The sequence below is a fragment of the Poromitra crassiceps genome (assembly GCF_964638095.1).
Source record: "Poromitra crassiceps genome assembly, chromosome: 19".
NCBI lineage: Eukaryota > Metazoa > Chordata > Actinopteri > Beryciformes > Melamphaidae > Poromitra > Poromitra crassiceps.
Window position 1 is genome coordinate 2046535 of NC_139646.1, and position 27500 is coordinate 2074034.

At 45.1% G+C, this 27500-nt stretch overlaps 2 protein-coding genes across 2 annotated transcripts in view; one reads left to right on the forward strand and one right to left on the reverse strand.

Moving 5' to 3' along the window:
- The window catches only part of aspscr1 (ASPSCR1 tether for SLC2A4, UBX domain containing), a 54245-nt gene extending 30897 nt beyond the window's left edge, over positions 1 to 23348 (reverse strand). The window contains 14 exon segments of the mRNA XM_083655383.1: positions 5904 to 5956; positions 7664 to 7726; positions 8469 to 8535; positions 8666 to 8747; positions 9532 to 9671; positions 11599 to 11649; positions 12638 to 13087; positions 13090 to 13205; positions 14515 to 14590; positions 14801 to 14858; positions 17014 to 17114; positions 21003 to 21117; positions 22968 to 23023; positions 23255 to 23348. Of these exon segments, the coding sequence (XP_083511509.1) occupies positions 5904 to 5956; positions 7664 to 7726; positions 8469 to 8535; positions 8666 to 8747; positions 9532 to 9671; positions 11599 to 11649; positions 12638 to 13087; positions 13090 to 13205; positions 14515 to 14590; positions 14801 to 14858; positions 17014 to 17114; positions 21003 to 21117; positions 22968 to 23023; positions 23255 to 23338 (1512 nt within the window). The 5' untranslated portion in view covers positions 23339 to 23348.
- Positions 23349 to 27099: 3751 nt separating this feature from the next.
- The window catches only part of notum1b (notum, palmitoleoyl-protein carboxylesterase b), a 15278-nt gene continuing 14877 nt past the window's right edge, over positions 27100 to 27500 (forward strand). The window contains exon 1 of the mRNA XM_083655721.1: positions 27100 to 27382. Within this exon, the coding sequence (XP_083511847.1) occupies positions 27246 to 27382 (137 nt within the window). The 5' untranslated portion in view covers positions 27100 to 27245. The remainder of the gene's footprint in view (positions 27383 to 27500) is intronic.

The following is a 27500-nucleotide window of genomic DNA, read 5'->3' on the forward strand; positions in this document are numbered from 1 at the left end:
CAGTCAGCCTGCACTACTGCAGGTTAAGTCACATGGTCAGTCAGCCTGCACTACTGCAGGTTAAGTCACATGGTCAATCAGCCTGCACTACTGCAGGTTAAGTCACATGGTCAGTCAGCCTGCACTACTGCAGGTTAAGTCACATGGTCAGTCAGCCTGCACTACTGCAGGTTAAGTCACATGGTCAATCAGCCTGCACTACAGCAGCTTAAGTCACATGGTCAGTCAGCCTGCACTACTGCAGCTTAAGTCACATGGTCAATCAGCCTGCACTACTGCAGGTTAAGTCACATGGTCAGTCAGCCTGCACTACTGCAGGTTAAGTCACATGGTCAGTCAGCCTGCACTACTGCAGGTTAAGTCACATGGTCAGTCAGCCTGCACTACTGCAGGTTAAGTCACATGGTCAGTCAGCCTGCACTACTGCAGGTTAAGTCACATGGTCAATCAGCCTGCACTACTGCAGGTTAAGTCACATGGTCAGTCAGCCTGCACTACTGCAGCTTAAGTCACATGGTCAGTCACCCTGCACTACTGCAGGTTAAGTCACATGGTCAATCAGCCTGCACTACAGCAGCTTAAGTCACATGGTCAGTCAGTGTGCAATACTGCAGGTTAAGTCACATGGTCAATCAGCCTGCACTACTGCAGGTTAAGTCACATGGTCAGTCAGCCTGCACTACTGCAGGTTAAGTCACATGGTCAATCAGCCTGCACTACAGCAGCTTAAGTCACATGGTCAGTCAGCCTGCACTACTGCAGGTTAAGTCACATGGTCAATCAGCCTGCACTACAGCAGCTTAAGTCACATGGTCAGTCAGCCTGCACTACAGCAGCTTAAGTCACATGGTCAATCACCCTGCACTACTGCAGGTTAAGTCACATGGTCAGTCACCCTGCACGACTGCAGGTTAAGTCACATGGTCAGTCACCCTGCACTACAGCAGCTTAAGTCACATGGTCAATCAGCCTGCACTACTGCAGGTTAAGTCACATGGTCAGTCACCCTGCACTACAGCAGCTTAAGTCACATGGTCAATCAGCCTGCACTACAGCAGCTTAAGTCACATGGTCAATCAGCCTGCACTACTGCAGCTTAAGTCACATGGTCAGTCACCCTGCACTACTGCAGGTTAAGTCACATGGTCAATCAGCCTGCACTACAGCAGCTTAAGGCCATGTCCACACGGAGACGGAAGCTATCTTTTTTTTTTTCGTTTCAGAAAAGTTTTCCATAAACATGGAAACGTTTCAAGAAATGTGTGTATCCACATGAAACCACTGAAACCGCTGTAGAATAACAGAGAAAGACAATCTCGTCAATAATGGCATACAACCTCTAGGGGCGCACAGTCTATAATGTGTATCTCACTGTAGCAGCAGCTTAAACCCTTGGCTTTGCGGGGAGGTTTACCATGTCGATGAATAAAATGATTAAACCTACAGTATACAGGCAAATGCAGAGCTGTTCAGCAGGGCTGATGGTCTCCCTGTAGCCTACAATATAGAACGTTAACTATCGGTGACATTCCTGATATCATCCACTTCCATGATCTTTAGACATGTTGCAAACACATCCCAGCGTATTGGCCGCTCCTGCACATCACAGCACAGGCTAAATGATGCAACATAAATATACATTATATAAACTCATGGCATAAATGTGTTTTTATTGGAAAAAGTCGCGTCAAGTAAGCTAAAGTCTTGTTGGAGTGGACACGAGCGGATATCACAGACATCACAGTGCAACCGCGTGTTCCTCAAACCTCTCACTTCCCTATTCACGTTGTATTTACGAGGGCTATATATAGGGCAAGAGAGTATGTTGGTTACACTCAGGGTTTAGATTTCATTTCATTTCATTTTGTCCAATATTAAAATATTCCAGAATTGCATGTTGTATTAAAAATAAATATAATTTCTATCTAACACGTTAAGCCTGATTTTGTTTGTGTTATTGTAAAAATGTAGCCGCCGCTAAGCCTTCTGGGAAATATCCGATGAAGGGAGGGGAGGGGTGGATGGGTAGAGTCAGCTGTGTGGAGCCCTGAGGATGTTGTAGGCTACACGCTGTTCTCCGTGTCCACTTGTTGCTGACGGTGGTAATAGAGGAGCATTATATTTTGCTGCAAGATCCCCACTGCTGTAGCACGAACGTTACTGCCATGATTGTTATTGTTGCTGGTGGAGAGAGGTGGGGCTATGGCGTCATCGTTTCAGGAAAGATGCGTATGGGTTGTAAACACGGAAATGCAAGGGTGGCGTCTTCAGATTTAATCACTCTGGGACCCGTTTTGAAAAATTAGCGTATACGGCCAGAACGTATAGTCCCAGAACGCGGTTCCATCTGGACGAAACGGCTATATGACAAAAAACTTTAGCGGATACACCTAAAGTCGTCTCCGTGTGGACATGGCCTTAGTCACATGGTCAGTCACCCTGCACTACTGCAGGTTAAGTCACATGGTCAATCAGCCTGCACTACAGCAGCTTAAGTCACATGGTCAATCAGCCTGCACTACAGCAGCTTAAGTCACATGGTCAATCAGCCTGCACTACAGCAGCTTAAGTCACATGGTCAGTCAGCCTGCACTACTGCAGGTTAAGTCACATGGTCAATCAGCCTGCACTACAGCAGCTTAAGTCACATGGTCAATCAGCCTGCACTACAGCAGCTTAAGTCACATGGTCAGTCAGCCTGCACTACTGCAGGTTAAGTCACATGGTCAATCAGCCTGCACTACAGCAGGTTAAGTCACATGGTCAATCAGCCTGCACTACAGCAGCTTAAGTCACATGGTCAATCAGCCTGCACTACAGCAGCTTAAGTCACATGGTCAGTCAGCGTGCACTACTGCAGGTTAAGTCACATGGTCAGTCAGCCTGCACTACTGCAGGTTAAGTCACATGGTCAGTCAGCCTGCACTACTGCAGGTTAAGTCACATGGTCAATCAGCCTGCACTACTGCAGGTTAAGTCACATGGTCAATCACCCTGCACTACTGCAGGTTAAGTCACATGGTCAATCACCCTGCACTACTGCAGGTTAAGTCACATGGTCAATCACCCTGCACTACAGCAGCTTAAGTCACATGGTCAATCAGCCTGCACTACTGCAGGTTAAGTCACATGGTCAATCAGCCTGCACTACTGCAGGTTAAGTCACATGGTCAGTCAGCCTGCACTACTGCAGGTTAAGTCACATGGTCAATCAGCCTGCACTACAGCAGCTTAAGTCACATGGTCAATCAGCCTGCACTACAGCAGCTTCAGTCAACATGGTCAATCAGCCTGCACTACTGCAGGTTAAGTCACATGGTCAGTCACCCTGCACTACTGCAGGTTAAGTCACATGGTCAATCAGCCTGCACTACAGCAGCTTAAGTCACATGGTCAGTCAGCGTGCACTACTGCAGGTTAAGTCACATGGTCAGTCAGCCTGCACTACTGCAGGTTAAGTCACATGGTCAATCAGCCTGCACTACTGCAGGTTAAGTCACATGGTCAGTCACCCTGCACTACTGCAGGTTAAGTCACATGGTCAGTCACCCTGCACTACTGCAGGTTAAGTCACATGGTCAGTCACCCTGCACTACTGCAGGTTAAGTCACATGGTCAGTCAGCCTGCACTACTGCAGGTTAAGTCACATGGTCAGTCAGCCTGCACTACTGCAGGTTAAGTCACATGGTCAGTCACCCTGCACTACAGCAGGTTAAGTCACATGGTCAGTCACCCTGCACTACAGCAGGTTAAGTCACATGGTCAGTCACCCTGCACTACTGCAGGTTAAGTCACATGGTCAGTCACCCTGCACTACAGCAGGTTAAGTCACATGGTCAGTCACCCTGCACTACAGCAGGTTAAGTCACATTAGGGCTGCACAATATATCGTTTCAGCATCGTCATCGCAATGTGCACATGTGCAATAGTCACATCGCAGAGCGTGCAATGTCAAGTAAGGCAAATTAACTCATAGCCTACAGTAATGCACGCCCTCTCTGTTACGTTCTAAGCTCTTTTCCTACTAAGTAAAGTACCTTTACTCACTTAGCATCCTGCAACTGCAGCTAAAAACACACTCTCCTACTACGTCAACCATGCAGGTTACCCACTAGGCCACCTTCTTAAACGGGCAAGGCTTGATAGACCTACAGTATGCAAGTCTTTTGGTGAAAATTCCAGTATTTTTTCATATTGCAATATATATCGCAGAATAAAAAAATATTGCAATGCCAGTTTTTTCCAATATCGTGCAGCCCTAAGTCACATGGTCAGTCAGCCTGCACTACAGCAGGTTAAGTCACATGGTCAGTCAGCCTGCACTACTGCAGGTTAAGTCACATGGTCAGTCAGCCTGCACTACAGCAGCTTAAGTCACATGGTCAGTCACCCTGCACTACTGCAGGTTAAGTCACATGGTCAGTCAGCCTGCACTACTGCAGGATAAATCACATGGTCAGTCAGCCTGCACTACAGCAGCTTAAGTCACATGGTCAGTCACCCTGCACTACTGCAGGTTAAGTCACATGGTCAGTCAGCCTGCACTACTGCAGGTTAAGTCACATGGTCAGTCACCCTGCACTACTGCAGGTTAAGTCACATGGTCAGTCAGCCTGCACTACTGCAGGTTAAGTCACATGGTCAGTCAGCCTGCACTACTGCAGGATAAGTCACATGGTCAATCACCCTGCACTACTGCAGGTTAAGTCACATGGTCAGTCAGCCTGCACTACTGCAGGTTAAGTCACATGGTCAGTCACCCTGCACTACTGCAGGTTAAGTCACATGGTCAGTCACCCTGCACTACTGCAGGTTAAGTCACATGGTCAGTCAGCCTGCACTACTGCAGGTTAAGTCACATGGTCAGTCACCCTGCACTACTGCAGGTTAAGTCACATGGTCAGTCACCCTGCACTACTGCAGGTTAAGTCAGTAAGTTATTATCTGTATTCTGTAACATCATAGCAACAAGTGAAACGAGTTGTTCCTTGTATAAACCTACCGGTATTTGGCAAATGCTGAAAAAAATTAAGATGCGAGTATATTGTCAGCAAAGTCCAACAGTGTGCAGCAGTTGGACAATTTCTTATCTCTTTAATTTATTATTTTGTATTCCTGCGGGCAACCTGCACCTGATTTCTAAGTGGCTGTGCAGCATCTTGACTACTTCTGTCATCAACCATCCAAAAAAGCAGAAATGTTCAAAGAAAATTAATTGAAAATTAGTTTTACCTGGGTCAGAAATCTACTTGTTGGCTACTAAGTTATCAACAGTAAGATACAAAATAGTTTCATTTGTACCTCTTAACTCTCAACAGTTTCATTATTAGAATACCTCTGAACTTGAAGGCAACACAGCATCAAGGCTGCCCAAAGCTCTGTGTGTGTGTGTGTGTGTGTGTGTGTGTGTGTGTGTGTGTGTGTGTGTGTGTGTGTGTGTGTGTGCATGCGTGTGTGTGTGTGTGTGTGTGTGTGTGTGTGTGTGTGTGCATGTGCGTGTGCGTGTCGAGATCAAAGCAAGGCCTCTATTAACCCCATGTGCCAGTCTGGGGAAAAATCAAGTCCAGCTGAGGTCAAGGACAGTGGAGAGGGGGGACGTGTGTGTGTGTGTGTGTGTGTGTGTGTGTAGGAGAAAGAGAGAGGGAAGAGGGGGAGTGAGGGAATGTGGTGGGGCTTTGAAGAGGAGTGTGTGTGTGTGTGTGTGTGTGTGTGTGTGTGTGTGTGTGTGTGTGTGTGTGTGTGTGTGTGTGTGTGTGTTGAAATGGGGAACAGAATGTGTGTAGTTGTTGTTTGGGGGTTTTCTGGAGTGTTACTATGATGTGGTTTGAGTTGAATCAATGTGTTTATTATTGCACTGTAGAAACAGTTTGGCCTCCTGACTGATTCAAGAGAGGACTCTTACCTGGAAAAGTGTCTCTGAAGGCTCATCCAGAATGGTTTTTGGGGGGGCGATGACTGAAAAAGAGGGGTTTCAGTTTTTTTTTAAAGTATAATTTACATAATAATCAATGATAAAATCTACACGAGTCATTACCGATACAAGATTAATTTGTATTGAAGAAAGTGATCAAAACAAAAAACAGCATCACACATTGATTTAAACTTATTTATGTCATAAAATTGAGCATAACGTCATTTGTGCATATTAGGAATTTAGTTTTTTTCTGTTTTTGTTTTCTCTTGGATCATCTATAAATGTAAGGATTATTATTGCAATCTGATATTATTTGTTAGACAGCAAGCTATTCCAGTGTAATATACGGTCGGCAGTTTTTTTTTATATCTCACACCAATAATAGTGAGTAACAACATCTTCTCCACCGGAATTGATGTAGGAAAAATCAAATTCAAAATGACAGGTCAGCTGTGGCAAAACAATGACAATATCCAACACAAAATCTAAATCAACTCTATGTAGGAGGAGGAAAAAGAACGCTGCTTGGCTTCAGGAATCTGTTGTAAAACTGGAGAGGTGCTCATTGGAGATGGGGTTCTTGTCCATAAGAAATACAAAAGTAGGCAGGGGGCCTCTACTAAACTAGAACGACCGCAACGCGGACTTATGCCTCCGCCATTAGTTCATTCTGGAGTCCAAATCGCCATTTGAGGCAAATTGGAAGAGATTCCGTCAAGGCGCTCCTGTGATGTTGCGTTACAGAGCTTGGAAATTGGGTGTGTGAGAGCTCACCTTGACCTTTGACCTTTGACCACCAAAATCTAATCAGTTCATCCTTGACTCCAAGTCGATGTTTGAGACAAGTTTGATTAAATTCCGTCAAGGCATTCCTGAGATATCGCGTTAACAAGCTTGAAAATGGCGTTCGAGAGGTCACAGTGACCTTGACCTTTGATCTTTGACCACCAAAATCTAATCAGATCATCCTTGAGTCTAAGTCGATGTTTGAGGCAAATTTGATGAAATTCCGTCCAGGCGTTCCTCAGATATCGCGTTAACAAGCTTGAAAATGGCGTTCGAGAGGTCACAGTGACCTTGACCTTTGACCTTTGACCACCAAAATCTAATCAGATCATCCTTGAGTCTAAGTCGATGTTTGAGGCAAATTTGATGAAATTCCGTCCAGGCGTTCCTCAGATATCGCGTTAACAAACATCGTACAGACGGACGGACAGCCGTACGGACGGACGTACGTACGTACGGACGGACAACCCGGATCCATTATGCCTCCGGCCTGGCTATCGCCGGCGGAGGCATAAAAATCCAAGGCCCTCAGGTCTCCATTGAAATTAAAAAGCCTTTATTTCAAGAATAGCTTTAAGCCAACGCGTGTCGGCAATCTGCCTTCATCAGGGGTGAAACCGACTCCATGTAGATTGACCTGTGTGCTGTGTTCAGTGACTCTGACCAGCATTACACTTCAGTTTGGCTTTTGTCATTTCTTCAACATTGCTGCATCCTCAAGGAAAATAAACTAATAAATATCCCCACAGACTACAAATATAAAAAAGGGCCGAGAAGAAAGCTGGCAAAATTAATGTGGACAGAGCATTTCAAATGAATTTGTGTGGATGCAAAGAAATGTTGTTTTGTAACATCAAACCTTCATATAATATTTTTTTACTTTTTTAATATGATTTATTGTGTACTTGCTGCAGTGTTTGACGATGTTCTGATGAAGTATTGAGACATTAAATGACACTCACACAAGTAGAAGCAGAGCTGTGGATCCTCCATATGAATCTTCACAAAATGCCTCAGAGCAGCAACTGCACACACACACACGCACACACACACACACGCACGCAATTATTATTATTTTTAATCAAGTTTTTTTCTCTATTTCCCGCCAATTTCCTCCACAATTGTACTTGGCTAGGGGGTCCCGGTTGCTGCTCCACCACCTCTGCCCATCTGGGGAGAGCCGTAGACTAGCACATTATGAGACGTGCAGTGGCCAGCCGACCAGAGCCAGAGGAGGCGCTAGTGCAGCGACCAGGACACATACCCCTAATCCGGCTTCCCACCCGCAGACAGGGCAAATTGTGCCTGTATTGACGCCCGACCAAGCCGGAGGGAACACGGGGGCTCGAACCTGCGACCCTGGTGTTGGTAGGCAGGGAATCTACCGCTGCACTACCCGGACCCCCCATTGACATGCACTGATGAAAACAAATGAGATCTACCATATATCTTATATCTTATATCTTATCTACCAATAAGCATTCTGTGGCATATAGTTCATTTTCTCACATGGAATTTCCCTTAGAATTGTTGTTCTGCTGCCATTATGGGCTGAGGTGGATATAATCTCTGGAATTACAGAGCTGTCTCCTTCTGTCTGTCTGTCACTCTGCTGTGGCTTCAGACATAAATGTGATGGGTGAGCCGCAAGTAGCGTTAACATTGCAGCCATACCTGTGGCTAGCCAGCTCAACTGAACAGACTCCACTCACTGCACGCACGCACGCACGCACGCACGCACGCACGCACGCACACGTATAAACACACCTGTTTCCAAGGGCCTGAAGAAGCCCTGTAGAACATGCCTGTCTGGAAACTGGACCCTCAGGACCACCTGGCGATACACACACACACACCAAGATCTCACGCATCATCTCAAACTCGGGGAGGAATATGTTATAAGCACAGTGTACTGTCGGTACAGACTCAAATGGTGATTATGTGACAGTGTCAGTGGCACTCACTTTGGGATATTTGTCCATCTTCTCCTTCATCTGGGATTCCCTCAGAGCTTTAGTCATCAGAGGAGCCTCCTCAAACGACCTCCTGGAGGAACGGGAACAGGCAGGTGGGATGGAAGAGAATGATGAGACGAAAAAGAGCTGCAGGCCATCTCTTGTAAACTCACTAGTGTTGTGTGGGTGTGTGTGTGTGTGTGTGTGTGTGTGTGTGTGTGTGTGTGTGTGTGTGTGTGTGCGTGTGTGCGTGTGTGTCAGAGAGGCAGAGACGAATTGCTGTGGTGGGCTTAATTCCACCCTTTGGTAATTGCAGTCATTCACACGGTAGCAGTGGTGCCATGCTAAGTCAATGGAGATGGAGATGAGAAGATGTGTGTGGCGAAGCTTCAACCTGACAGCTGGGAGAGAAGAGGGTCTACACACACACACACGGCCTTTCTAACTTCTCCCTGTATGGCGTATCTGGAGGCTCTCGCAGTGTGCGTGCGTGGTGCGCTATAAACGAGAACACGTTTGCAAACAGCGTCGCAGCAGCTGCGGTTCTGCTGCGGCCACATCCAGAGAGCGCAGAATAAACTTGCTGGCATCTGTTTTGAAGAAGTGCTCATAAATAAAAAACTTCAAAAAGCACACAGTAATGCCGAGCATTCTCTCCGCGTACGGCTTCTCATTATTGCTACGGTATTCCACAATTAAGGTTTAGACATCTTCACGACACCGCACGACTCTGAATGCCACGCTGACTAATCATGTTAGAATTCCGTAGCAGACGATATCAATGTGCTCCCAGAAGCAACAAGGTATTTACGATGAATGTCACACACGGTCCCTCTGACCAGAAATCACCCTACCGTTGACTTCCTTCTCCTCACCTCGCACTCTTCAGCTGGGCGAAGCGCTTGCGCACGTCGTCCACCGTCACTTCGAAGAACTCGTCGGGCAGGTCCGTGTGGTCGTGGTGGCGACGGCTTCCAGAGTCCAGGTGGTAGATGAGAGGCTCCCTCTCCACTGGCTGGAGGGAGAGAGGGAGAGAGAGAGACGATGAGGGGATGGAAATCAACATTTGAAGTCAGTTTAAGCAGAAAACATGCTACAACGTCAAAGCCCTCGCCATACACGCCGAGGGCTACGGCACGGCTGGTGAGCCTGCAGCTCCCCGAAGATGTGACTCGATGCTGCTGACGTGAACAGCACAAGTATAATATAATGTAGATGGGGAGATAACAGGAGAGAGTGAAAGGTAGAGCTAATGGCATTTCCACCACATATAACAGCACAGTACAGCTCTACTCGACCTGGTCTTACTCGTCTCTACTTGATATAGACTCTGTTTCCATCGCCTCCGCCCACACCTGGTCGTCATAGCGACCGCATATCTGCCCTCCGCCCATAGCTGAAGTAGGCTATAACGTATAACGTTAAAATTAAATCCATACACGGAACTTTTAAACTGGTTATGAAATACTGGTGCCTGTAAATGACCTACAGTGTACATGGGCAAATGTGAGAATCAGCTAGCCTAGGTAAACCCAGCCCCCACGTGACCTGCTCTCTCAGTTCCCAGCCACTTGCCGAAGAAACAAAAATAAGACCATAAATTTATATTTTCATTCATTTTGCAATCAAAATCTAAAGGTTTTCATAAGCCACAACTCCCCTGGTAACACATGGGCAACCGACTAATACCTGGCACGATCCTTACCATCCCGTCAGCTTCTCATGCAATGGAAACGTTGTTCACTGCAGTATGAAAGGAATGAGTCCGCACACTGTAGTAGCTCATTTATTTTTCCTGTGTAACGTTTCGAGCTCATGCTCTTCTTCAAATGTCTGAAGAAGAGCGTAACGTTGTTCACTGTAAATAGGACGAACCTTGGATACCAGTTAGCAAGGGGACGTAACATAGTCCGCTCAGCCCTTTGGCTCAGAGCCAGAAAGCTACCGTTATGCTAGCAACTGTACAATTGACAATAAATATAATTGACAGTATGTTTAACAACAAGACAGGCTATCCAGCCATGTCATCCCCCCCCCAAAAAAAGAAAATGACAAACAATAAGATAGGCTCTGATGGCCGCTGCCAAGGAGGATTGTGGTTTAATTTATAGTCTACAGCCTGCGTTGACCAGGTAAACATGTCTATTAAAGTGCCTTGGAAAAACAGCGAGTTTTAACAAACTGCTTTAGTTTAGTGTGTATTTTTTTAACCAGTTTTAACTACAGATAGTGTTTTAGAGAAGGAGGAGACATCGTACTATAATTCGGCTCCCAGTAAAAACCTTGTGAATGATCAACACTGACAGAATCCTAACCTACAAACAAGCACCACCTCACCTCAAAAAGCTGAGCTTACAAACGACAGTGTGGCTAGCGGCACCGTCCGCAAAACTCCATTGGGGAAAGAGTGAATACTTCTCTTCCAAAAAAGGAAATAAATAAATAAATCATAATCGAAATGCTAAGGAGACATTAGCTAATCACCACAGAGCTGCACAAATCAGTTAACTTGGTCGTTTTCTCCCCGGTATGACAACGCTACGTTCCCCGGCCGTGCTGCTCAGGACCTGGCTTCTGTCAGCTAAGGTGACTGACAAGTCCTGCTTCTTCATATCTCCGAAAATGAAAATCAGATTTCTAAATAGCTGTTATTTTGATCAACTGAGCACACAAGAGTAATCTAAATGATTACTTTGACTATCTACATTTTCTTCTAAACTTATAAAAGTGCCATATTAACCCTTAATGGCAGTAGAGCAGAACGACTCTGCTGTAAAATCGTCTATATGGGCTGATTTATGAACTACTTAGTTAGGTGTACATTATCAGAAAATAATGGACACAGCCAATCAGAATCGAGTATTCACCCAGACCATGGTATAATAAAGAGGGAACAGGTCAAATGGCTGAGACTGCCTGGAGACAAACACCAACTAGTTTACCTCCAGGAACTCATCTATGTCGTCATCTTGCCGGTTGGCAGCAGCTTGACCCTGCGACAGAAGCAGAAAGAGGCTTGATGTTACAATCAATCAATCAATCAATCAATCCATCCAGTGATTCCCAAACTGTGGTCCGCGGACCTCTGCCTGGTCATCTGCGATTATTTTTTTTACAGACAACAGTTTTACATATACACATCAACCCTGAGGCTTGGGCCGATTTTCCAATATCGCAATATTTCCGGAAAATCGTGATTTTGAAAATGTACTCTCAGAGGCTGTAGCGGTCTCAGTTCTAAAGTCAGAGTGAGGCTTCTGGTATCATATGAAGAAGGAAGACGTAAGGCAGTGATACTCAACCTGACGCTCTAGAGCCACATGTGGCTCCTTTATGGGTGGTTGTGACTCTTTCAAGCTCTACATTAAATAAATAAATAAATAAATAAATAAATAAATAAATAAATAAATAAATAAATACATGATAAATAAAAAATAAAATAAAAATAAAGGGAGAGAAGATAATTTTTTGGGAATGTGTGTGTGTGTGTGTGGGGGGGGAAGGGGGGGGGTCAATGTGGCTCCTGAATAGGGCAAGGTTGTGTACCACTGACCAAAGGCATCTATTGCTACCAACCACGTCATGCTATCCTGTCAGGAAGGTGGCTAAATAACGCTCCAAATTTTGGCAAGGGAAAAACATTACCAATAATATTATTATTATTATGATTAATAATAATAATAATAATAATAATAATAATAATAATAATAATAATAATAATAATAATAATAATAAATAGTGTTTTGTGAGTGCTCTTAATAAATGTATTAGTTTGTTTTGAACTAGTTACCTTATGTTATTAATTAGCCTTTCTGATGCTATTGCATGGTTAAATCAGCCAATTTTACTTCATGGGTGGGGGGGGGGGGGGGGATGTTGGTATCTGCAGTGGTCCCTGGGAACTTTGGTTTGGTAAATAGTGGTACTTAATCTGAAAAGTTTGGGAAGCACTGAATCAATCCATCCATCCATCCATCTCACCTTGGTGTTATGACCATTGCTGGGTTTGGCTTTCTTGGCTTTGGGAGACCCTCCTGCTGCAGTCACAGCTGACAGAGATGATGCTGATGATGACGATAATGAGCAAGCCGCTCCACCTCCCCCTGCTGGCCCCCCGAGGCGTTGCCCCCCTCCAGAGAAGGGAATGAAGGGGGTGGAGGGAGGAGAGAAGGAAGGCGGCGGGTGGGTGGAGTTTAGTCCCGATGGCCCTGCTTTCTCTCCATCCTCTTCCTGCATTGCTCGTCCAGTGGGAACGGCCTTGGGCCCAACAGCATCCTGGGGGTCTGGAACCGCTTCCTGTTTGACAGGAAGTGTGCTTGTGGCAGGGGCGGGACATGGGGCATGCGAGGTCTCCGTCGGCCTATCAGGGCTGGAATTTTTGCTTGGCACCTCTGTCGCCGACGTCTCGGGCTGCGAGGGGGACAAGATCTGGGCGAGATGACGGGCAAGGCGTGCTTTCCTTGGCGATGGGCGTGGTCGGCATAGCAACTGTTTCCATGGTTTCCCCGCCATCTTCCTTTTCTGATGTTTTTGTTATTTTTGAGTAAAAACCCTTAAGGAGAGAGGCAACAGTATCTCCATCATAAAGCATAACATTCTCAGTATCAGCCCCAATACTGTACATACATCATTTTACATGGCAGGGCTTGAGATTCACTTTTTGAGGCACTTGTCCTTCGGACAAGTAAATTTACCTTTCACTTGTCGAGGCACAAAAGGTCACTTGTCCAGGTAAAAACTAGTCATTTTATAATAACTTAAAATGACTATGACATTTTCAATCCACTTGTCTCGGACAAGCCTTAACTCATTCTCTGCCAAAGACGTACTCGGACGTACTTTTTACAATGGCGTTCTGTGCCAAGGACGTACTCGGACGTACTTTCATGTTTTGCTTGTTTACATTAGATCAGACCCTTTCCCAGCCTGTGACATTGTTTCAAGTCAAACTGATGAAAGGAAGCGCTAAATCACGTTTAGTATTTATAGTATAGTCACCCATTTAGCAGTAAACAGAGTCCGTTAGTGAGTGACGATCATGAGCGGCCATTTGTGCATTGAGCAGCATTTGCGGCCATTGAGCAGCTGCCTGTGATTCCTGTGTGCGTGTGTGTGAGACTCGAGAGAGAGAGAGAGAGAGAGAGAGAGAGAGAGAGAGAGAGAGAGAGAGAGAGAGAGAGAGAGAGAGAGAGAGAGAGAGAGAGAGAGAGAGAGAGAGCGAGAGAGAGAGAGAGAGAGAGAGAGAGAGAGAGAGAGAGAGAGAGAGTGAGCGAGCATAAGGGTTCATTTGGTCCGTCCAGTCTTGGACTATCTGGTAAATAAGTTCCAGGAAGTAAAAGTCAGTAAAAACTTTTTTTTTTTTTTTTTTTTTTTTTTTTTTGGGAAAACAAATACTGTATATGTCTGATGTGTCACTGAGGCAAAAAATAAAAGGCTCAAAAGAGAGTTCTGCTTGAAACGGTGTCGTTCACTAAAAACCTCTTTTTCTCCTATTTCTGTTACAAAGGAGGGCATTTTCAGTGAAAACAAGCTAACTTCCACTGCTTGTAACTAAACAAGGAAACATGGTCGAGTTTCAGTTTTTTACAAGGGGTAAGAAGAGAGTCTCTGCTTTATTGTGAGATATGTTGTGTAATTTTATTCCTAGCACAGAATATTCTGTGGGTCCTGGAAGATCAGGAAATATGCTCAAAATCCTGGCACTGGGAGCACACAGACCGAAATGACCCTGGCAGAGAATGAGTTAATGTCAAGCCCTGCATGGGATGTGTAGCTCAGATATGTATTTGTTTATTTGTTTTTGTTTGTTTGACATAATCAAAAACATAGACAAAACAAAACGCACATAAAAATGATCTACCTGACAATGGCACTTCCTCCTGTGAGCCCCAGAGACTTCAAAGTGGCCTTCTTGAGTGCGTCCTCTCCATTCACCTACATACGCACACATACGCACACACACGCACACACACACACACACAGTCATGAGACTCACTCACATCTCTTGAGAGTGGGAGACGGAGAGTTAAAGGGACAGGACGTACCTCGTCTCTCATGTAGACACACACAGGAGAGTTAAAGGGACAGGACGTACCTCGTCTCTCATGTAGACACACACAGGAGAGTTAAAGGGACAGGACGTACCTCGTCTCTCATGTAGACACACACAGGAGTGGATCCAGACTCAGACAGCTCCGACACTCTTCAGAAAGATGGTGAGATGTAGGGGGGGAAAGGAGAGAAGAGGACGATTCAAATGAAAATGTAGAGACGCCAGCCAATGAGTTTGATTTGCCTTGACAGTGACAAAACAAACAGGAAATTAAACTCTGTGATTTTTATATTAAAGCTCGTGTGTTGCAGTGGCGGACTGTGTGCATGTGTAAACCATGTGTGCGCAATCCCATATAAATTAATTGAACCATAAATGTTTTATTATTGTTCTTCTGACCAATACAGAAAATCAAAGCTCTTCCTCTTCTTGTTCTTTTTTTCTTTGCTTGACATTCTTCCCAGAGAGTTGGACTCTGGTGCCGGAGCGAATATCCACTTCAGGAAAAAGAGGAAATTCCTTGGAAAAGAATGAGGATGTGGGGATGATGTCATTTAATAGAGAGGAGATGAGGGTTGGACAAGATGCACGAGCACCTGGGAACATACAGCTGGAACTACTGAGTAGAACAGCTGTGTGATGCTGGTGTGTGTGTGTGTGTGTGTGTGTGTGTGTGTGTGTGTGTGTGTGTGTGTGTGTGTGTGTGTGTGTGTGTGTGTGTGTGTGTGTGTGTGTGTGCGTGCATGCATGTATTAAAGCTTAAGGTCCTGTAGAGGGATAGTGGAAAGAGATGAGAAGAGTGGAAAGTGAAGGCGAGTGAGTAAAAATGACTCACTATGACATAGTGTATACACTACAGTATGGTCCGATTCGTTTTCAATACACAAATAAGTAGAAATGCCAGGGACATTTTCTTGATTATAACATTATTATTTTTTAGGAGAGAGAGAGAGATGTTAGTTCAAGAAGGGGCCAGGTGGAGCCTGAAAAGGTGTGTTTTAAGTTTTTGCCGAAAGATTGGCAGTGAAGCGGCCGTCCTGACCATAGGAGGGAGCTCATTCCACCATTGCGGTGCCAGGGACGAGAAGAGTCACGATCGGGATGAGCGACTTTTGAGCCCCCGTAGGAAAGCGTCCTGCACTGGTGGAGGAGCGGAGGGAACGGTGAGAGGTTTGGAACCTGACCATAGATTGCAGGTACAGAGGAGCTGTCTGGTGTACTGCCCTGTAGGCCAGTACCAGTGTCTTGAATTTGATGCATGCCGAGATGGGAAGCCAGTGAAGGTCCCGGAAGACGGGAGTGACATGAGAGAATTTGGGTTGGTTGAATACCAGACGGGCTGCAGCGTTCTGAATGAGCTGAAGCGGTCGGATGTCGGTGGCAGGTAGGCCGTCCAGGAGCACGTTGCAGTAGTCCAGGCAGGAGATGATAAGTGACTGGACTAGGAGTTGAGTCGCTTCTCTTGTGAGAAAGGGACGGATTTTGCGGATGTTGTAGAGGGAGAACCTAGAGGAGCGTGCTGTCGCAGCAATGTTGGCCGAGCAAGACAGCTGGTTGTCAAGGATCACCCCAAGGTTCTTAGCTGTTTGGGAGGGAAGCACAGTGGTATTGTCAGTGGAGATGGAGAGGTCTGCTAGAGGGCAGTCTTTCCCTGGGAGGAAGAGTAGCTCTGTCTTACCAAGATTGAGCTTGAGGTGGTGGACAGACATCCAGTCACCAATGTCTTTGAGGCATGCAGAGATGCGAGCCTCGATTTGGGTGTCGGAGTGGGGGAAGGAAAGGAAAAGCTGGGTGTCATCAGCATAGCAGTGATAAGAAAAGCCATGAGATGAGATCACATGGCCAAGAGATCTGATATAGAGATGGAAAAGCAAGGGGCCCAGGAGTGAGCCCTGGGGGACACCGGTGATAAGAGGGCAGGATCTGGAGAGGGACCCTCTCCATAACATAACTTATAAAAAATGTATTTTATTTTACTTATTTATTTTATTATCTTCACAGTCTAGTTTAAATTTGTATTTCAATTTATGGCAATGTTGTTTCTAACACATTTCATCTCTTTTGTCTCAGTTTTCGTTTATACCATGATATCCTTGTAGAAGTCTTGCACTGTTGCTTGCACAGTGAAAAAATTGTTTGGTTTGCAATGCCTATTGAACCTCAAGCCTTGTACCTAAATGGTTCAATACGAATATGTGTTTCATTACACTCCTAATATAAGCATTTCTAATAGTATCAATTAAAATACTTTTCAACACTCAAAGGAAACCACACACACACTGTGCACATGCACACACACACACACCTGGTCTGGGGAAAGTGTGTGAGCAATTCCCACAGATTCTGCCCACAGGAGAACGAATCCTGGAGCCGAGAACCATCCTCCATCTGTAGCGCAATCCGCACCTGAGCAACATGGAGGCAGTCACACACACACACACACACACACACACACACACACACACACACACACACACACACACACACACACACACACACACACAGACACAGACAGAGTGGTGAAGACGTATGCCAAAGACATAACACATTAGCCAACAGAAACTGTCCAGGAATAAACAGCAGGCTCAAAGTATGTAGAGACAAAATATGGGATCAAGCTGACAAATGCACACAGTATGTAGAGTAATTTGTCCATAAAGAGCAGGCTTGTCCTATTTAAAGGTATCAGAATCTTTACATTACTCTGCCATTTTTAGTTGCCTTTAAATAAAATACAGAAGCAAAGGATGGTTGGATGCAGAATGCATCTTTAACTCTAAACTTAACATGTTGTAAGAATTCATAAACACAAATAGGAGTAACGGCCCAGCGACAATGAATCACGTGGAATCGATGTGGAATCAAACTCAGCTCTCTGATTGAGAGTCTGCAATCTAACAGCACACGTTCCTCCATTGGGACCAAAGATGGTGAACAGACCAACTGAGTGACATTGCGATGATCCATAGAGCCGCTGCAGGGTTTTCCCACAATGTTTTTGAGACAAAGATGTCAAAGGCTGGAGAACACGCGTGGTATAATGTGCGTTGTACACCGTTTGTGCGCGCACCGTTAAAGGTTTTCAACAATTTAAATTTTCAACAAAGGTGGCAGCCAATTAAATACAAAGGTGGCGCACCTTTGAGTTATACCTTTTTTACATCAACTAAATACACTAATCCCACTAATACACATTTTTTTTGTTACCCAAGAAATCAGCAGGGGGTAGCAGCAGCAGCAGCAGCAGGGGGGCTCTCTTCCCCCTCCCTTCTCTCTTCTCCCACGGCTGGCCAGGCCAAGTGTCAGGCCAGCCAAAAGAAAAAGTAAATAGGCTTCTGATGCACGTTGGAGGAGACAAAGGTGTCTCAACAAACAGCAAACATTGTATCAAAATACTTGTTGTGATGTTAAGATTACATATGGAGTGAAACTGTGGCTCAGTGGCTGTAAAGCATTACTCAAAATGTTAACGTTACAACAAGGGTTTTATTTTGAAAGATCTGAAGCGGGTGACCTACTTACATTTTGGCTGACTAGACGGAGTCTAAGCTGGGCCTGGGCTGAGTGGGCTGCACTCGTGCATGAGAGATGGCATATTCCGTCAATGTAAAGTTAAGAAAGTCCAATTTCAGCCTGTGGGAATCACTGACTCAGTGACTCACACTGGAAAAGGGGCGGCAAATCAAGAGGAGGAGAAGCAGGGTCGGAAAATAATGCGTTGGACCGCCGCTGGGTTTTATATCGCCATGGCGTGCAGAGCCGTCACGTTAAAACCCACCTCACTTGCAGGGTGGCTCTAGCAGCTAAACTGCCTGGTTTGGCAAATTTTAGACTGAAGAAAATGCCAGTAGTTTGTGGATATTAGTGGGATTTTTGGCTAAAAGGGGCTTTAGGTAGGGAAAACGCTGCCGTGCTATCTATCACGGTGCTATAAACAAAACAAACACAGACTTAATTGAAAGAGGATGTCACTATATTAATTAAGTAATAATACTCACTGGCTAAATGGCATTTGTAGGTACAGGGCCTTGATAGGAAATGCAGACTGTTCTGCTCGACAGCCCTGTTAGTGTTTACAACAAAGAAAATGCTTTCATAACCCAGCAGGGATTAGGCTCCACATGTAGGTCTACCTCAGTCTGCACTGAATAACAGACATCAGTGCTGTTTCTGATGTTGTTTCTCTCTCTCGGAGTCATTCAAACCAGACCTTACGAGTTGCTTATGTTTACCCAACAATGGCGTTGTCGGACACAGAAAGCATGCTGCATCTCTGCACGCCAGGAGAGATGAAAAGGAGGTCTTGGTCTTGTTATTAACACCCAAAGACACATATCTGTGTCTGTATGTGGGTGGGTGGTTGTGTGTGTGTGTGCGTGTGCGTGCCTGTGTGTGGTAGGAGAGTGAGTATGTGTGTCTGTATGTGGGTGGGTGGTTGTGTGTGTGTGTGCGTGTGCGTGCCTGTGTGTGGTAGGAGAGTGAGTATGTGTGTCTGTATGTGGGTGGGTGGTTGTGTGTGTGTGTGCGTGCCTGTGTGTGTGTGTGTGTGTGTGGTAGGAGAGTGAGTATGTGTGTCTGTATGTGGGTGGGTGGTTGTGTGTGTGTGTGCGTGTGCGTGCCTGTGTGTGGTAGGAGAGTGAGTATGTGTGTCTGTATGTGGGTGGGTGGTTGTGTGTGTGTGTGCGTGCCTGTGTGTGTGTGTGTGTGTGTGGTAGGAGAGTGAGTATGTGTGTCTGTATGTGGGTGGGTGGTTGTGTGTGTGTGTGTGTGTGCGTGCCTGTGTGTGTGTGTGTGTGGTAGGAGAGTGAGTATGTGTGTCTGTATGTGGGTGGGTGGTTGTGTGTGTGTGTGTGCGTGCCTGTGTGTGTGTGTGTGTGGTAGGAGAGTGAGTATGTGTGTCTGTATGTGGGTGGGTGGTTGTGTGTGTGTGTGTGTGCGTGCCTGTGTGTGTGTGTGTGTGTGGTAGGAGAGTGAGTATGTGTGTCTGTATGTGGGTGGGTGGTTGTGTGTGTGTGTGTGCGTGCCTGTGTGTGTGTGTGTGTGGTAGGAGAGTGAGTATGTGTGTCTGTATGTGGGTGGGTGGTTGTGTGTGTGTGTGTGTGCGTGCCTGTGTGTGTGTGTGTGTGGTAGGAGTGAGTATGTGTGTCTGTATGTAAAGTCTGTGAGCCATCAACAGTCATCCATCCATCAAATGGACAAGAACAACAGATGAAACCCAGCAGTGATTTTACAGGCTAGATTATGATACGATGATGTCATAGTTTTACAGGCTAGATCATGATACGATGATGTCATAGCAGTGATTTTACAGGCTAGATTATGATACGATGATGTCATAGGAAACTACAGCTCAGCCGCAGGATGTTGTCTGAACACAAATCACATCGCGGTGGACTTGGCAACGCAGACGGATGATTTATTTGGGTCCAGGTACTGACTGAATAAAAAAAAACTACATCAAAGATATTATCTCAGGGCTTCTTAACACCCAACTGATGCATACATGTATGCACCCATGTGGGTTTAGGATGTACTGACTCTGAGCCAATACTGCTCAGTTCTTTACTATGAAAAACCATGCAGAATCAATTAACTGCCCATTTTATTATGTGTTTTATTGATTTTGTAAATTTTACGTCCCCCTCCCATCCAATAAACATTGTGCATTCACTTGTCATTGAAAAAAATTACATTTCTGGGCAAATTGTGGTGCAGTTACTAAATAAAAATGGCTACATATATGTAATGAACTATCTTAACATATCTTGAAACATATATTTACGTAATAGGCTTGCATTTTCTGTTTCAAAAAACCTACTGACTTGGTACTATATTGGTACTACTACTACCAATCACCATTTACAAATAGAGACTGAGATTATGTTGAAAATAGAGAGGAAACAGTATGAAAAGTTCATATCACGATTATATTGTCCAAAATAATCGTGGTTATCAGCATTATTCAAATGAAAATGCACGCCTGCATCTGGGAGACTGTAACTTTGGTTGATGATGGACATCAAGCATTTACCATGTTTTTCAAAGTGCTGTAATCAAACATGGTTTTGATATTTAAAAATTTAAACGGTATTACTAACCATCAGGAGTCTTATCACGGTTTATCAGTAAACTGGTAATCGTTTCATCCCTAGTTGATACAGTATTGACTGTTGACTCACACACACACACACACACACACACACACACACACACACACACACACACACACACACACACACACACACACACACACACACAAACACACACACACACACACACTTTTTTTTAACTAACCTGGTTGTCAGCTCCAGCCTGTTTCCTTGTACTTGGCACCATTTCCAGTTTAGCATTGTTGGGGAGGCTGGCGAACCTCCACTGCAGCGTCAGGTCCACAACATTCCTCTGAAACCTGTCACAGTGAGGACAGAGCTGTCACAGTGAGGACAGAGCTGTCACAGTGAGGACAGAGCTGTCACAGTGAGGACAGAGCTGTCACAGTGAGGACATTTCGAGTTATAGTCTGGAGGTCGAAAGGTTTGTACAGTGGTGTGAGGACCATCACCTCATTGTAAATACAAAAAAAACAGAGGAAATTATTTTTGATCCAGGGCACCTGGGGGATCATTCCCCAGTGTTAGTCCACAATGCCCAAATTGCCCAGGTCCATTCATACAAATACTTGGGTGTACATATTGACTGTAATCTGTCTTGGAATGTCCATGTAAACTCTGTGTGCTCTAGGATCCAGCAGCGACTGTACTTCCTGCGACGACTCAGGGTGTTTGGGGTCAGACAGAGGATTTTGTTATTATTTTATCATGCTGTTATAGAAAGCATTTTTCGTTACGGTATGTCTGCTTGGTTCGGCAACTTACCAGTTAAGCTGAAATCACAAATAAATAGACTGGCTCATACTGCAATGAAAGTGATGGGGGTGAGGGAGCACCCCTCCCTTCAAATACTCTTTGAGGAAACTGTAATCAGACAAGCTAGGAAGATCATTGCTGACCCCTCTCATGTCTTGTATTCAGAATACGAACTGCTTCCATCTGGCAGGCGTTACAGAGTCCCAATCAAGAACAAAAAAAGACACCTCAACAGATACAAATACTCTTTCATCCCCATATCAGTCAGTCTCCTAAACTCAGGTCATAGGTAATGTATTGTTGATTGTACTGTAAATTATTGATGTTTGCACTTTGGTTGTGTATTTGCACATGTCGGCACTGGTGTGCTATGCACTATTGTTTTTTTGTTGTTGTTTTTGTTATGGCACTGTGTATCTATGTGGCAGCCTGTATGTCCAAGACAAATTTCCCTCGGGACAAATTAAAATAATCTTGAATCTTGACAGAGCTGTCACAGTGAGGACAGAGCTGTCACAGTGAGGACAGAGCTGTCACAGTGAGGACAGAGGGACGATGGCTGTCACAGTGAGGACAGAGGGACGATGGCTGTCATGCTGCAGTCAGGTCAGGTGACCGCTCGCTAACCGACAGCAAACTCACATCTCGCTTATATAAACTTGCTCTATAGATACAGCTGGCCACAGGTGACACACACACACACACACACACACACACACACACACACACACACACACACACACACACACACACACACACACACAGCATGCTTGCAAAACAATGGCTCTCTTCTGGGACTGTTGTTTTGTTGTCACTTAAGGTGAGGTCATTGCAGCAGCAAAAGTAACAACAGTCAGTAGGGAGAAGACAAATAAGCATCATATATATAATATATATATATATATATATATATATATATATATATATATATATATATATATATATATGCGCACAGTAAAAACTATTTGCTGATCAGACAAAAACAAAAACAAATTGATTGCAGTAGCATACTTTCCTCTGTGGGTAAAACTCAGCTTTGAGTCCGTTTCTTGATAAACCATCGAGGCTGATCTGTCAACCCCCTTTCATGTCCCATCTAAACAGCTTTAAAGGACGATGCCTGCTGCTTTCCAAATTAGTTGTTTAATAGATCAAATAAATAACAGGAGATGCTACTTCTCACATGCAGAAGCTTATCAGAACAGTTGCACACTGCTTTAGCAATCCTCACGTGCTCACACCTTGCTAAACCCAGCCATAACAAATGTATTTAAGCCTACTGATGCAACCGTGAACCACCAGCTCCAATTAACTATCAATGGGCAGTAATTTAATTGACTCAGAGCAGTGGTTTAAGCTAACTAACTCCCTCAGCTAGTTAACCTATACTCACTTCAAACCGTGATCGTCGGGGTTAAATCCATGCTTTTTGCAGACGTCCTCCAGCACCTGAGGATAAGAAATAATAATGTCATCTCATAATATAGATGTTCTGCCGTATCGATCCTTTGACTTTATGCCGTAATGACAAGAGAAACTGATCAGTCACTGGCTAGTTAGCTAAGCTAGCGTTAGCTAACACAGAGAATGGAGTTTGCTCTGGTTTGGAAGAAAACGGAGAACCTTCCAGAAGCAGCTCGCCGTCTCGTCAGAAAACAAATCGTCTTAAACGTGAGTTACCTGTAATAACGGTGTGTTTGGGGACATTTTAATTGTCTGTCTTCTTCCATTTGGAGTGAGAACTGTCACAACGCTGGCTGCCATTGCGATGTGACGTCACTCTGTTTATTTGAATAAACTTTATTCACACAGCGCCTGCTAACAACCACACGTACACACTGTGTGTGTGTGTGTGTGTGTGTGTGTGTGTGTGTGTGTGTGTGTGTGTGTGTGTGTGTGTGTGTGTGTGTGTGTGTGTGTGTGTGTGTGTGTGTATTATATATATATATATATATATATATAGAGAGAGAGAGAGAGAGAGAGAGAGAGAGAGAGAGAGAGAGAGAGAGAGAGAGAGAGAGAGAGAGAGAGAAAGAGAGATTATTAATTAATTTATATAACCCTTCTTGTCCATATTTTTGTTATTGCTCATTGGAAATATTATGTTTTCTTTGCTGGGTGTGGGAAACAGTAGACTCCCGTACTTTCATTGCTGGTAGTCTATACAGTATGAATGAACTAAAATGTATTTGCTATTCCCCATACGGTCACATCCAACATGTGTGGACAATATTAAAGGTCCTATTGTAGAAATTACATTTGTCATATTGATAATATGCATAATGGAAAATGTTTAATGAAGACATTGACATTTCATTTTAAAGTGCTTACAAAGTTATAGCATTTTCAAAAGTCCACTCTCCCCCCCCTTCCCCCCATTCCCCCCTTCCCGGGCAGTTTCAGACTAATTCACTGCTGGACTCGGTCCATATTCTGATTGTTTCCCTTCACTGAAGAAATACTCAAATCCTTCCAATCAGGCCAGTTTGCAGAATTTTTATCTGCAATGCCTTCACTCATGGGTTTGTCAACCAATCAGAGTGCAATATTGTGAGTCTTCACATTTATTCAATTCAACCAAAAAACGTACATTTATTTGCAACACATCATGAAAAACATTGTTATAGCCATATCTTTGTACTGTAGCAGCCTACCAAGTATATACCAAACTATCTCACCAAGCCTTCCTCTGGAGTTCATAAAAGCCCAGTGATCCTCATAAGGGCAGAGGGCTGTCTGTTCAGAGACTATAGCAACAACATGTAGGTTCTGCTCCCCATATGGACTCCTTCATACACAGCCAATATTGTGCCATATGTAGCCGGTTTGTAGCCTAGTTTGACAGATGACCTGTACAGAATGAAGACCACTCTCTGTCAACATGAATCACACTGGATCAAAGCCGGGATCAGACTGGGCAGTCACAACACAAGACACATGGTGCCAACAGATGGAGAGGTGTGAGCCCAGTGCTCTAGGAGGCGTACAATTATTGACAGGCCGCTTCTGCAACATTTGTGTGTGTCCACCTGAGAGAGAGAGAGAGAGAGAGAGAGAGAGAGAGAGAGAGAGAGAGAGAGAGAGAGAGAGACAGAGAGAGGTGAATAGAGTTCTCAGTTCTGGGGGGAAATTGCCACCGTCTGAATAAACAAACAAACAATCAGTTTCCTTCCTCAGTCAGCAAGCTAGAAACTTCAAAAATGTGCCGGAACGGAGTACAAGCTTATAAAGACGTCTGTGTTGGGGAGTTTGTCAGGTTTTGTAAGACATCTCCACAGAGGAAATTAACCAGTTCATAATGAGATGCGAAGAAACCAACTCACTGAGACACACATGGCTTCCATATACTACTATACACAAAGGTGGGGTCTAACATTTCATTTGCAGTCCGTTGTTCAAATATCACACAGACTTAAAACAGATGCCAATTCTAATTTCAAGCGCTGATCATAATAAACCGCCGTGGAAACGGCAATGGGACCCTATGGAGCCAGCCGGGAGTGCTCACTCTAGCCCAGGCTGTGCTGTTTACATTAGAAAAACTGCGACAGTTCACACAACTTTCACACGACGCGCATATATTATACATCAGACTCTTGAGTTACTTCTGCTCTCACTCAGAATGTCAAAATATAAGTGATGTGATGTATTATATAGTACTATATATAATTGTTTTTGAGATATTAACATTGGTTTGGAATGACTCATACTAGTTAACTGCTGTGGTTCCAGGTGTTTTGTAGTGTCATGATGTCACGCTGATCCCTCGTATACGGTATAACCGGTATGAGTATATACACTACTTCTTCTTCTTCTAATGGCTTTCCAGCAGACTGGATGTCTTGCAGCACATTGCTGCCTCTCACTGTTGGATGGTCTCACTCTAGACTTGGTTCTTCTTCTTCTTTCAAGTTTTGTTTCTCACACCTCTTCAATCTTGGCTGTTGCGCCTCATCTCATGTTCCTCCACTCCTCATCCCTCCTGAGCAACGCACCTTCACCTTCATGAAGGGGTCCTCCATTAATAGAGAGTTCAGCCCATCGTCTGGTTCCTAAAACCTTCTCCCTCCTTCCTCCTGTGTGTGTGTGTGTGTGTGTGTGTGTGTGTGTGTGTGTGTGTGTGTGTGTGTGTGTGTGTGTGTGTGTGTGTGTGTGTGTGTGTGTGTGTGTGTGTGTGTGTGTGTGTGTGTGTGTGTGTGTGTGGTGCAGTCTCTGGACAATGCTCAAAAGGAAGGGACCAGCACTCTCCAATCCCGAAGCCAAAAGATTGGAACTCCACCCCCTATAATGCAGGTGATAAGACATGGTCTCCCCAGAAGTCTGCTCCACGCACCTTGGTCCCATCATCCCCTCTGCCTGCCACAGTACCTGGATCATCAGCTTCACTCAAGTTCAATAGAGCAGAGCCAATGTCTACACATATAGATCATGATTGAAAGCCATTATGTGACCTTATCACCAGAAGGGACTCATCTATCACAGTCTCTCAATCAATATGCAATATGCCTGCCCTAGTCTCGCAGCCAGCCATACACGCTCGCATACACACACACACACACACACACACACACACACACACACACACACACACACACACACACACACACACACACACACACACACACACACACACACACACACACACACACACACACACACACACACACACACACACACACACACACACACACACACACACACACACACACTGGCTCTGGCTCAGTCTCTCCAGCAGAAACATGACAAGAACGCCTAGACTTTCCTTAGAACGCCACATTCAATCAATCAAAGGCCACGTGGTCATATGATGACACAACATCAAAGGGACCGTGGTGCGCATTAGTGAAGGGGCGTGCCAGCCAGGCGTACGCGCGCTCTTGGTTTGTGGCCGACGCCCAGCACGGCGCATCATCAGCCATTGCCAACGATAACGATTGGCCCGGAGGAGCGAGAAGGGCAGCGGAGGGAGGGAGGGGAGGGGGGGTGCTTAAAATAAAATCCTACTTCGTCCGCTGTAGCTACATGAGGACCTGAATCTAATTGCCAACAGGTCGTCTACTATAATGAAGAAGAAATACGCCCATTTGACTGTCTGAAAACCACTCGACCTGTCGGAACTGATACAGACAGCATCTGACGCTCGGTTGCCAATGTTTTGGATATCCCCGCTGGAAGAACCGCACACGAATGAAGGCACTGCTGCGGCATGTGCGTCTGCAGGCGGTTTTACGCAGGCGCCTGTCCAATGCACCATGGAGAACCTTGAGCTGCGTTCATTCAGCACATCATCTTGTCTGATCGACAGAATCCAAGAGGTGACTTTTCTTTTTCGGAGAACTTTGAAACTTTCTAACGACTCTTAGGATATGCCCATTTGTCTTCAAATTCCCAATAGCTCATTAAAAACACCTTCCAATAACACAGACAGACAGTAGAAATGGGGAGCCGCGGTGCGGAGAGAAAGAGAAGCTGGGGCGGTCTGTCTGTGGCGCGTCTGCGGTCTGTCTCCTGTTTGCTCCTGCTGTTCATCCAAGTGAGCGCACCGGCCGCACCGGCGGAGGCGCGGAGAGCGCGGGCCGGCCGGGCGCACACTCGGCGAGTGCAGCCGCACCGGGAGCGGGCGGAGGGAGCTGAGAGCTTCCCGTTAGATTTCACAGCAGTGGAGGGCAACATGGACAACTTTATGATCCAGATCAAGAACTTGGCGCAGTCTCTCTACCCGTGCTCTGCGCAGAAGTTGGACCAAGACATGAAGTTACACTTTTTGAAGAATGTATCCGTGACTTGTAATGATGGGTCACCAGCAGGGTAAGTGAAAGGGCTTAATTGACCCTGGCTCGTATTACTGTTTTCGGTATCAAACAGGCAACTCAAAGATGCGTCATCAGTTTGTTGGGGAGAAAGTTGGGACAAATCCATGATGACT